The sequence below is a fragment of the Ostrea edulis genome, chromosome 9 (genome assembly GCF_947568905.1).
Source record: "Ostrea edulis chromosome 9, xbOstEdul1.1, whole genome shotgun sequence".
Lineage (NCBI taxonomy): Eukaryota > Metazoa > Mollusca > Bivalvia > Ostreida > Ostreidae > Ostrea > Ostrea edulis.
The window spans coordinates 33,513,602-33,526,924 of NC_079172.1; the positions used below are offsets into that span (position 1 = coordinate 33,513,602).

General features: G+C 34.2%; 1 protein-coding gene across 12 annotated transcripts in view; it reads left to right on the top strand.

Annotated features, from left to right (window-relative positions):
• Positions 1–2,181: 2,181 nt before the first annotated feature.
• The window catches only part of LOC125657510 (mitogen-activated protein kinase kinase kinase kinase 4-like), a 79,509-nt gene continuing 68,367 nt past the window's right edge, over positions 2,182–13,323 (top strand). For 6 of the 12 annotated variants that reach the window (XM_056150319.1, XM_056150326.1, XM_056150327.1 and 3 more), the window contains exons 1-8: positions 2,182–2,480; positions 4,655–4,720; positions 8,712–8,768; positions 9,253–9,297; positions 9,551–9,631; positions 10,647–10,695; positions 11,134–11,195; positions 11,729–11,819. In XM_056150319.1, the coding sequence (XP_056006294.1) occupies positions 2,430–2,480; positions 4,655–4,720; positions 8,712–8,768; positions 9,253–9,297; positions 9,551–9,631; positions 10,647–10,695; positions 11,134–11,195; positions 11,729–11,819 (502 nt within the window). In that variant the 5' untranslated portion in view covers positions 2,182–2,429. The remainder of the gene's footprint in view (positions 2,481–4,654; positions 4,721–8,711; positions 8,769–9,252; positions 9,298–9,550; positions 9,632–10,646; positions 10,696–11,133; positions 11,196–11,728; positions 11,820–13,323) is intronic. The other 6 variants (XM_056150320.1, XM_056150321.1, XM_056150322.1 and 3 more) reach the window with 1 other exon arrangement.

Below are 13,323 nucleotides of genomic sequence, written 5' to 3' on the forward strand. Positions count from 1 at the left end.
TTCAAGTTCCATTTCAAATTGCATTTTAAATAATGCAAGACTTTGCACACGTTAACTTATGTGAGAAAGTACAAAAAGGTTAAGCACATTTCACATAGCTGTATACTGTACAAGCACTATGTCCCAAGTTTTCCTTTCCCCTTCAATGTAGAAACCCATAAGATTTTTCTTTTAAATTCTATTATCATCATAAGCTCATCTCGTCACCTTTAGTCTGTCGTCCGCCTGTCCGTAAACTATTCACATTTTCATCTTCTTCTCCAGAAGGGGCCTCCGTGGCCGAGTGGTTAGAGCATCGCGGACCAATTTCAATCAAACTTGGTACAAACTTGCCATGAATAAAGGAAATTCAAGTTTAATCGAAAGAAGCTAGGGTCATGTCCCATTTTAAGGGGAGATAATCACGAAAATGCAAAAATAGTATGGGGTTATTTAAAAAAATCTTCTCAAAAACCACTGGGCCAGGAAAGTTCAAATTTACATGAAAGCTCTCCGACAAAGTGCATATTTAATTTGTTAAAATCATGTCCCCCAGGCATAGGGTGGGGTCACAATAGGGGACTAAAGTTTTACATGGGAATATATAGGGAAAATCTTTTAAAATCTTCTTAAGAACCACTGGCCAGAAAAGTTCTAATTTACATGAAAGCTTCCTGATGCAGTGCAAATTCAAGTTCATAAAAGGCATGGCCCCCGAGGGTGGGGTTGGGACACAATACGGAATAATTTTTTTACATACGAGTATATAGGGAAAATCATTTAAAATCGTCTTTTCAAAAACAACAGGACCAGAAAAGTGAAAATTTAACTGAAGGTTTCCTGACATAGAATAGATCCAAGTTTGTGCAATTCATCGTCCCCCAGGGGTAGGGTTGGGCCAAAATTAGCGGATCAAAGTGTTATATGCTGATATATAGGAAAAATCTTTAAAAACATCTCTTAAACTATTTAAGCTAGGGCTTTCATATTTTGTATAAAGATTCTTTACTGCAAGACCTTATAATTTTGTGAAGTTTGACATTGTGACCTTGACCTTGGAGCTGAACCTACTTTTTAAATCTCTGACTTATTAGATATCTCCTGAACTACTTTAGGTAGTTCTTTCATATTTTGTATGTATATATTTCTTATGACAAGACCTTTCATTTCATACTATGACCCTGTGATTGGACCTAATTTTAAGAAAATATAACCTATTAGATATCTTCGGCCAAACTATTCAAGGTAGGGCTTTCATATTTTGTGTATAGATTCTTTTTGACAATACGTTGTGATATGTAATCGTATTTGATCTTGTGACCTTGACTCACTTTCTTAAATTAAGGTAAAGATTTCATATTTTGTGTATGCATTTTTATGGCAAGACCTTGCAATACTTTGGTGTCTGATCTTGTGACTTTGACCTGGAAGATAGACCTAGTTTGGATAAAAATCTGACCTATTCAATGAAAGGTGAAGATAATGAATAGTGATCAATCTCCTAACTCCTATAAGCTATAAAAGATAGATAGTTGGACAAACACAGACCCCTGGACACACCAGAGGTGGATCAGGTGCCTAGGAGGAGTAAACATCCCCTGTCGACCGGTCACACCCGCCGCGAGCCCTTTATCCTGATCAGGTAAACGGAGTTATCCGTAGTCAACTATTTAAGATAGAGCTTTCTTAATTTGCATATACTCTAAGATTTATCATGGATCATATCATGATGTATGACCTTGGCCTTATCCAGAACAGCAAGATCATGTTAGCCATACTGGTGTTGATGCATATTTGTGTTATGTGACTTCATTTTCAGTTATGTTGTGATCTTTTGGGGCTAGGTTGGGGTCACAATATGGGATCAAAAATTTTCATGGGTGTATATATAATTTGAAAACCACAACAGCTGAACAACAGCGTCAAGGTGATTCGGGTGAGCGATGTGGCCCACGGGCCTCTTGTTATTATTTACCATTATTATTCATTTTTCTTCTGCAAAATCTGAAAGCGTTCCTTTAAAAATAGAATTAAATCTTATATATATATATATATATATATATATATATATATATATATATATATATATATATATTCTAGATTGGACACAATACTAAAGTTGTTTGATAAAGCCGCCCAACTCAGACGGATACGTCACACACCACACCTCGCTGATCTCATTGAGTAATAATGTTAGAGTTACTGCCCTTTCGTTATCCCACAATGCACTGAACTGTCACTTACATGTGTAAATATAGCGAAATTGCAAGTCGTCTGGAGACCTTTTCTCATCAATGCAGTTGTTTGCATGATGATCATTGAATCTAAAAGAGAAATCCTCTTCAGTTAAATATTCTCAGTCGTTGAAGTCCGGAGATCGACCCGTGGGTGAACTTTCGTGGGCGCAAAGTTGAAGAGGAAGTGAAGTTCTTCAATGAATCAAATCCAAAATGGCCTCTACAAACGTTAGTTTGGACGACATAGACTTGTCAAGTTTGAGGGTAAGAAAAGAAGTTGTTATTTAAATAAATTTTTTTTAAAGTGTACAATGGTATACAGGGGTGGAGAGATTTTTCAGGTGTTTTTAGTGATGGTCGAGATGGTCTCGTTCAACTCGTGTTAAATCAGCTGATGTCTGTAACAAAGGATCATGGAGTTAGGAACTATTCAAAGTAAAGTTTTTGTTATATGTAGGCAGACTAAATGAACTGTACTATTCCCATTAGATATATTGACCACATTTGCTTCTCTCACATTATTCGATTATTTTGACGAACAACAAAGACAGCCCTGTTTAGACTAAGTATGGTACAGCTGCAGGACATGTTACATGTTATGATCACAACAGGATGAGGACCAGTATATCAACTGTTCAGCTATCAGTTTCAGAACACTAGATATAGAATGCCTTTCAGCTGTCATCATTTACATCTTCCAGGTCACATTCATTGTGATACTAAAATGAGAGAGTGCTCAGCTCATTAATATATATTAGAAGTTGATTTGGTACAGTTGTAAATAGGTAATGAAACTCAGAATGACACATAAAGAACAATCATTTACATTTAGATATATTGTGTATCTTTCTTCCCTCGTAACTTCTCCTTGCGATCCCACTCTGCCCACCTGTATGATACTGAGATAAGAAAAATATTATATCATGATGATACTTTTACCCATTAGACTGCCATTATTTGATGGAGAGGTAGATTGTTTTAGAATTTCTGAGTCTAAGTGATGGAGAGGTAGATTGTTATTATTTCTGAGTCGTGGTGAAGAGTAAGATTGTTATTATTTACGAGTCTAAGTGGTGGAGAGTAAGCTTGTTATTATTTACGAGTCTAAGTGGTGGAGAGTAAGATTGTTATTATTTACGAGTATATATGGGGTCAGTAGTAATGGGAATCGGTGAGAATTTCATAAGCGGTGATTGGTTTACTGTAACTAATGATAATAAATTTTAATCGGACATCTAGATATTCTAAAATAAAGTCATTTAACTACCGAAACAGTGTAAATAAATATTTTCTACTTTTATATTTGTTGTTTCTGTCGCTGAAAAAGTGTAAATGAATATTTTCTCTTTGTATTTGTTATTCTTTAACTATCTTAATGTCCTTTAATTGCATATATAAAAGCCAGTACAATTTTTAGAAGGGTCAACGCGCCAAAACAAATACGGTTTGCTTCAATTATATCCCATATATCAAGTTAATTGGCATTAAGTTACGATGATCCGGTATAATTAAAATATAATTAAAATTCAGCACAGAAAAACAAGGGAAGAAATTCATTTTATTAATACGAAAACAAATCTATAATTGTCACCAATTGAAAGCATGATACACAGGTACGAAGTAACAGTGGCCTGTGAAAGCAAATTTTATCGACATAATTCACACATGAGTTGTTCGTATCAAGATTCTCTTTGATGAATGGTCCTTCGTTTATATGTCTGAATCAAAAGTATTATCTATTCGACCATGTGAACATGCTTTATTTCCCAGGTATGGATATAGACCAATGTCTTTCGCTTTCATTTGCGCCGCCATTATGATAAACAAAACTTGTAGGTTAATAGATAGGCCACAGCAGAAACTACAGTCGTCGAGAAAACAAAATCTAAAAACTGATTAATTGGATTAAAATTTTCATAATTGAGTGCTTAGAATGTGCCAACTGTTTCAATCGACTAATTTTCGATTATGATCAATGATTGGAACGCCACTAGTATCGAGTTAGGCTATCATTATTTCTGAATCTTTAGTGATGGGGAATTAGGTTCGATATATCAATTCGAGATTTTTTTACAAGCAGTTCGTAGAGAACTGAGATTTCCTCATTTCTCTATTCACACACAATTGTTTCTCAGTCATTTATATTTGCTGGGCATTGTGTTTGTCTTCGTTGTCGTTACTATACAATGTAAAGCGATCATGTATCCAACTCCTAAGTGCTATGAATGCCATTACATAACTTGCAAGATTGACATGTTGGATAACATTCTGCTCTGTCACTGGATTAGTTAGCTCATTAACTATAAAAGAAATCTTCATATTTAGAATTCAAAGATATTTCAAATGTAATATTTAAAGTCTGGTCACGATAGGTATCAATGTGTTGTTGTTACTGATGTCTAAGAGATTGATATGTTCTTTTTGTTGTATACTTGCAGGATCCAGCAGGAATCTTTGACCTGATTGAAGTAGTTGGAAATGGAACCTATGGTCAAGTATACAAGGTGCAAGGCCTCCTGCTCAAATATATTCATGGTGTCTGCATTGTGTATATTGACAAATCATGTGTAGGCTCTTTGAATCAAAAGAGAAATGATGATTTTCAAAGTAAACCATAAGAATATCACGTTTCCTGTCTTCTAACAAAATTTTTGAAAAATACATTTATGATCTGTACAAAAAAAACCCCCAACTTTTGATGCCCCTGAGATCAAAGATTTGGGATGTGTTATTGTGTGTCTGTCTACAGTTTAACCTGGAACATTAATTTGGGATTTGTATACAAGATTGATAGTTCGTAATTGTTCACGTCATAGCTTTGTGAGCAATAAAGGTCAAGGTCATTCGTTAATGTCAAGGTCAAAGTTGCCATAACGAAGCATGGTCATGATTAAGTGCTTAGTGTTTAATACACCCACCTTGTTGTATTTAAAATAATTTGGCCAAAAGGTGGTTATGTCCTTAATCGTACATTGTACGTACACCAAATGTAGTCGATGGTTCATCTGTGCATGTCTTGCGTACTGAACATTTTAATGCTGTTTCTGGCATCAAATGTTATAATAATCCAGTTTTAAAGTCATGTTGAACTTCTCAAGGTTCTCTTCACATGTTTACAGTGATTTTCAGAATAGAAAGGTAATTCAGAATGTAGAAAGTTCAAGTTTGTAAGAATGTTATTCAAGGTTTGTTCAAGATTTTGCACAAACTATTGTCAATGTTTGAAAAAAATAAACAGATTGCTCATTGTTTGCAAAAACAATTTGAAAAAGAGGTGTTTGCACAGTTTGTAAGTTATTTACAAGGAAATAAAGAAACTGTTCCATTGACCTGGTTAATGTTGTATCAGGTCATTTTCCGAGGAAGTGTGACTTCCTGAGGAAGTGCCGTGTCAGAAAAGTGGATCTCTGACACCATTTCATTCAGACGGAATATTCCCAAACAACTCATAATGATAAACATGCATGTAACTGTTCCAACTCTAGGCAGAAAACAGGGGAGTCGTAGCTTTTAATTTCACTGTAGAAAATCCCTCAAAAGTGCATAGCACCAATTTTGAAGCAATTAAAGGGACTGATTCAAGATTTCCCCCAAAATTTTGTTTTTGACTTTAAATTATCAAAATCTATTGTCTGATATGTTTAAAAGATTTCACATAAAAATTAAGGTAATACATTATCATTGAAGGGCATTTTATAGCAGTGATTTTTCTACATTTTTAACAAGGGTCCTGTGGCTTTCGAATTGGGAAAAATTGTCGATATTTCAGTCAAATTGGGAAAAATAAATTTTATCGTAAATGAGTTTTAAAATCATATCAAAAATTATATTATCTTTATTTTACATGTCTAATTTTTTTTAACCTTCTAAAATTTCATCTATTCTATCCAAATCACCATTCCCATAACTCTTATGTATATAATTCACATCGAATGTTTATTTTTTTCAAATACGTTTTCCTTTCATAATTCTATTATTGGGGAAAAGGCAAGCTAAATTGGCAATTTTTAGGAGGGGAAAGGGCCGAAATTCGGACCCAAAATGGGCCTTAAAAAATCACTGTAGAGAGTCTATTATTTGTTTTGTAAACAAAGATTACGATATGTTATTGTTTACGAAATTTTCAAAAGAAATGGATATCTATCTAAGTTAATCATATCTTTCACATTTCAAGCATTCTTTGGGTAAATTTGTGAATATGCAAAATTAAGATGCTTTACATTACAAAATTAACATTTCACTGGTTTGTTTGTTTACATGAAAAGACTCGAGTCTCTATTTACATAACACAGATTTAAGGCTAAAATATTGCTTTTATTTTTGCATTCAGAAGGTCATGGCAGTGGTGACGTCTCCATATGAGTGAAATATTCTCGAGAGGGACGTTAAACAATATTCAATCAATCAATCAGAAGGTCAAAATTTTGGGTGTCAACATTAAATCAGTTATATTTTTAATGTTTAACATCAAAAATGAAAAATATTTTTTTCAAGAATTGTGAACTAGTCCCTTTAAAGCTTATCAAATTAATTTTGATTTGAGGGGTGGGGGTGATATTCTCCAACAAATCTCAGGGATCGAAATTAACTTTTTTCACTACTAGCAAATTTTAGCTAGTGGATTATTTTCCAACTAGCAAAATTGAGCTTTTACTAGCATTTTTCAATCGATTACTGTTTTACATGAATTTAAGAAAACAAGCATGTCTCTTTATCAAAATTTTGGGAAAATCTTTTAAAATCTCCTTTAAAGTGCAATAATAAAAATAAGATTGCGAATTCTTTCATTTAAAATTTAATGAATTATCAGACAACATACATGTGTCATTGGTGCATGATGAAGGTCGTAGGGTACACTTGTGCGGCGTACTCGCTGTCCAGAGATCTACCACCTATTTACAGCATCATGTGGATTGGAATCTTGAAGACTGTTTGCGCCAATTCAAACTATATGTTCAAAACTTTTGGAAATTTCATCTAAAAAATATTCTAGCTGAAAAGAAAACCCCGCGAACTCGAAGTGTTTGACTATAGAGTAGAGAAGGACACCGCGTGAAACGGTGACACACTGTCATGTGTTGTTTCATGTAGACACGGACGAGATCAATATGCTTGCTATTTAAATCAGACGTCTCTGATACGTCCGAAGTGTGTATGAAGACAAGTAGGCCATCTTCGACATCATTGACTGAGATGACCTTGGCCTTAGTTATTTATTCGATCCACGTTTACTTTTTCAATACTTGTATATTCATTCTGTAAAGCGTTTCTATGCACAAGACAAAATTATTGTAAACTTCAAAGTACAGCCAATAAACCAAGGGAATCCGGGAAAAAGATCAGGGTTTTTTTCACTCGCAAAAGGTTGCGATCACTTGTGATTTTTTACTCGCAAATTCAATTTTTAACTCGCATTTAGCGAGTATTTCCCCTTAATTTCGTTGCCTGAATCTGTAAATGTGTAATAGCTGACATTTATTTTATGCTGCAAACAATCAATACTTGCAACTTCATAGAATTTTAAGCGTAATTGTATGTAAACAAAAATGGTAGTTAGTTTTAGATATTGCAGGGAATTTGTATGAGAATTGTCTGCCATCATACAAGAGGATTTTGCTTACTTTAGGAGTGGAACATCACAAATTATAGGGGGAGGGGGCATCCTACCTAATTATATGTATATGGTATACATGTGTACATTGTATTATGCAGTTATATGTAATTGTTAGAATTGTATACTATACTATAAGTAAGCTGTCTTGAATATTTAACGTGTATATGGTATGCATGTGTACATATGGTATCATGTATTTATTTTTAATTGTGTGTACTACAAATATTTAGCTGTCTCAAACACTTAGGGTACACGACTACCAGTCTTTGGTACCCTCTGTGTTTGTGACAACATTTTATAATATTGTTTGACTTTACTTCCCGTATAGCACATTTGTTGTACAGCACATTTTCAATCAGTATTGTAATGAGAATTCAATACCTTTGTCAATGTAGAAACTCTTAACATGTGTATATGGTACACGTGTATATAATTATTGTATCATGTTGTTATAATGTTCGATTGTTAAAATTGTATATGCCCCCTGAGGGCCCTTGATTGGTGAATGAATATAGATATATGAAATATAATTATATCACACCCATGAGTTAGCTTATGCCACCCTTTCCTTCAGCATATATGAGAATTTCTCCATCAAAGTTTTGCTGAAATTTGATGAGCTTCAACCATCTAGGACTAGACTCCTGTCCAAGTTCGTCCAATTTCAGAAAGGAATACTTGCTTTAATCTCATAATATACAAATAACAAACCTGAAACTTTTAACATGCTTTAGATTGTGACATTTTGTGGAAGATGAAAAGATTCACCACAATTTGACCACAAGAATGAAAGTTTAAGCATGTTAAGTGGTTGTAATACGTGCTACACAGACACTGGGACATAGTCGGATGTGTACTCAATTTGTTTCTTTTGTTTCTAGGGTAGACACACCAAGACCGGACAATTGGCAGCCATTAAAGTCATGAATGTCACAGAGGTCAGTGTTTGCTTTATTTATGCCCCCCCCCCCCCCCCTTCATAGAAGAGGGGCATATTGCTTTGCACCTGTTGGTCGGTGGGTAGACCATGTTATCCACTCAATATCTTGTGAACCATTCACTGGATTGTAATTATATTTCATGTGTAGATTAATTATGGTTAGAGGACCCCTATCGAGTTTCAGGTCAAAAACTCAAGGTTCAATCCACTCTGGACATAGGAAGACACTGTCCGCTCGATATCTTGAGAACCCTTTCCTTACAGATTTCAAACTTGGTACATCCTAAGGAGTAGATGACCCCTATTGATTTTAGGGTCATATCATCAAGGGTCAAACTGGACTTAGGAATATACTGTCCTTGTATTTATTTGTAACAACAGTTAATTGGACTTGTGACCCACCATCTGTTCATGGATTTCAAAAGCAGAAAATGTAAACAAACATTTTATAATAGATTGATCTTTAATTATTTAATTGTTAGGATGAAGAAGAGGAGATCAAACTGGAGATTAATGTCCTGAAAAAGGTTAGTCACTGATGAGCCAGGGCAGGTTATCTCTAGTAACTTAAATATTGTGTGCAACCTGTTTTACACATCATAGTTAATTTACATATCATAGATAATTTACACATTATAGATAATTTCACTTTTTGTATGTAGCATTATTATTTTTTTTTATGTGATTGAATTTCACTTGTGTAAGATTGAAATGGGGGTATTGATTTTGCCACAGTTGTTGTTTATATAATGACAGCTTATTTTAATCTGTATTTTGTAGTTTTCTAACCACAGAAACATTGCCACGTACTACGGGGCATTTATCAAGAAGAGTCCACCGGGGAAAGACGACCAATTATGGGTAAGAAATTGATTTGATTTCATCTCATTTGAGAATGTTTTGATTGTGCTAAAATAACAATATCACAAGCCTCGGGATCGTAAATCACCCTGCACTGGAGTCGAAAATCTGAATTCTGTGCTAAAATAACAGTAGATCAAGCCTCGGTATCGTAAATTACACTGCACTGGAATCGAAAATCAGAATTCTGTGCTAAAATAACAATATATCAAGCCACGGGATTGTAAATCACACTGCACTGGAGTCGAAAATCAGAATTCTGTGCTAAAATAACAATAGGTCAAGCCTCGGGATCGTAAATCACACTGCACTGGAATAAAAAATCAGAATTCTGTGCTAAAGTGGCACAGTTGTAGAGTATCCCAAAGATAAAAATGTCTTGTAAATTATACCAGCAAAGTAATAGTAATTTACAAGGTTTGGTGTTCAGTTTTACAGTTAATAAGCACTTTACAGATGGTTAAAATTTCATTTTAGTTTAAGTCTTTTTTTGTTACATGTTGTTTGTACTAACGTAGGATCTGATTAATCAGAGTATAAAATTTGTAATAAGGTGTCTTCATGACATTTCAACAAAAAAATGACACATGTAAAAATATTTTAACATTAACAATTACACAGTAGGACAGACAAGACAGTGTTCTTTTTAAAGTTAATATAGAATTAAACATACTTTTTGAAGAATTTATCGATGTGTAAACTCTGGACATTTTACTTACAAACTTACACACTTTTATTCAGTTTGTGAGTAAAATGTCCAGAGTTTACACACCAATAAATTCTTCAAAAAGAATGTTCGATTCTTATAATTCCAATTTGTTCCCTGTATTATCAATTTAAAAAATTTGAATAGTTTCCCCACACTATGTTATTTGTTTTCAGGCGCGTATGTATACATAGCGTTTTTGGATTTATTGATGTGTTAAATCTCTATCTTTGTCCAATCAAAACAATTGTAATAAATAACATTGGAATTATTTATTTTTTATTTTAAAGTTCGTTGTTTGTTTTATAGCTGGTGATGGAATTTTGTGGAGCAGGATCAGTAACAGACTTGGTCAAAGGTAAGAGGTCAGAGGTTAATATTTCCTCTTGTGAGGGGAAAATGCAAAGAGCAAGATTTGAGGGTATCCCAAACATGTGTACAACACACGAAAGAAAAAATCTCAAAGTGAAAGTACACAAATTCAACTGTAAAGTTACACATTATAAATTGTGGACTATGAGTCATTTCTGCTTGTGTCACAGTTCGTTATTTGGAGCTTGGAGTTTTTCAGTCCTTCAAGCAATCAATGATTTAGGGTTTTGATGTCAAAAATGAGATGCCAAAATGTACATGACAATATAAAAGCATGGAGCTCAACAGAAGAGAACACAAGGAGAGCAAATGAAGCAAATGTTGTCCAATATAAATTATTATTCCATTCTTGAGATTTATTGTTGAAGAACTATTGATTGATGGAACTTCTTTGGTCTAAAGAGATTTGCATATATTTTTTTAGCCACAAAAGGTAGCAGTCTGAAGGAGGAGTGGATAGCCTATATTGGAAGAGAAATGCTACGGGTAAGTCTGTAAACTTTAAGTCGCACAGTCCTAGAGAGACACTTTTTCTCAATTTATTAAGGGAGACAACTCATTTCAGCCGCAATTCAAACTACATGTAAACTAAAGAAACCAACTGTAACTTGGTGTAAACTCGATATTAAGAGCCATTCTCTGTAATGTCATGATGTAAACTCAATATCGAGAAGATTTTGTATTGTGATGGTGTAAATTAGATAGAAAGAATCACTCTCTGTAACGTTCAAAATGTTTCTGATCAGGAAAATCAAACAAAGAAACAGTGATGTATTTCACAACTTTGATGGCTAGAGTGATAGTATTGGTACATGTTACATGTGCAAGATCTTGTGAAACAATACTTCTCTTGTGTTGGACATAGTTTACATGTGTGACATACTTGATATTCACTGAGAATAGAATGTTAATTGTAAAAACAAAGTGCCTTTTGTGTTGATTCCGATTGGATCTTTTTGCTTATTTCAGGGACTAGCACACGTCTGTTGATTCAGATTAGATCTTTTTGTTTATTTCAGGGACTAGCACATTTACATGGCAACAAAGTGATTCACCGTGATATCAAAGGACAGAACGTCCTGCTGACAGACAATGCAGAAGTCAAACTAGGTTAGTAGGTTAAAAATCACAATATGTAGATCACTTTCTGAGTCCAAGAGAAGGCACTACTTAATCTAGTTATCGGAAGGATTTGTTCATTTATTCTTTTTCATTAATTATTGTATATTTACCAGTTTCATTTCCATTGTTGATTAACAAGTTTCTTTTTCACCGTTAGTGGAGAAGTTTCATTTCCATTGTTAAATAACAACTTTCTTTTCAATTTCAGTTGATTGTTGTAAATTGATGAGCTTTTTTTTTTCACTGTTAGTTGACGACTTTCTTTTGCATTGCTGCATGTAGTTGATTGTTTAAACTTGACAATTTCCTTTCCATTGTTTATTGATTGTTTTGAATTGATGGGTTTTCTTTCCATTATCAGTAAGAGTGGATGTGGAAAAATATTTTTTGATGTGATACAGAGAAACAATATGCTGCATGTATTTGCATAACTGATTATTTTAATTTTTTAAACAATAGGTGGTAGAATTTTAATAAACTGATTTTATATAATAATGATTGGTTTTATATAGCGCTTTTCCAGCGTATGCTGCCCAAAGCGCTTTACAATGCATTATTACCCCGGCAGACCAATCTAAAACTTTCTCAGCCTCCTAGGAAGCATACAGTGCAAGCTGCCATTACAAGCGCTAGAGCACTAACATTCTAACAATATCTTTCACTGTCTATAACCAAGTACCCCTTTTACACTTGGGTGGAGTGAGGAAATTCATGTAAAGTGCCTTTCCCAAGGACACAACGTCGGCCATGCTGCGGCCAAGACTCGAACCCATGACCTTTTGGTCAAGAGTCTGACGGCCTAACCACTAGGCCACCGACGCCACAAGTTAATAAAAATAATAAATCACTGAAAAAAAGAATTTCCAACTGTCAGATGTGACTGTTAAGAAGGTGTTCTCTTTGTTGTTTAGAAGATGTGCTTTGTTGCATCCTTCACATTGTAGACCCAGAGAAAAGAACTGAAAATAATTAGGAGTGGTGTTAGTTTTTTACTTTCAATTATTGATAAAACTAGGGTATGAAATTCCAATCAAGGGCATAGGAATAAAGTCACCCTTCTCATTGTATCAGTTCGACAGAGCATGATTGTGTGCGTATTTCATTATTTCATTGTAGACAGTTATTAGAATTACAGTGTTGAGTAATTCAAATACTAAAATGAATTTTTTATTAATCTTTGCTGGACCATGGGGACTAGGCTCTTGCATCTTTAGTAATTTTGCTGCATGAAGGGAGCAGATTCTTAGATTACAGATAATCCTGTATTGCAGTTCACTTTGTTAGGACCCTATTATTTGGTATACATCGCTGTCTGTCCGTCTTGTCTATTCGTCTGTTCGTCAGCACTTCCTTTAGCACACATGAACTGTAGTTTCCTTGGGAAAATTTACATAAATTTTATACATAATACTTTGATTAGGCAGAGGAAGACTCCGTTTGATTTTCAGATTTAACGATTTTTGCCTTTACAGAGTTATAGGACTTAATTTTT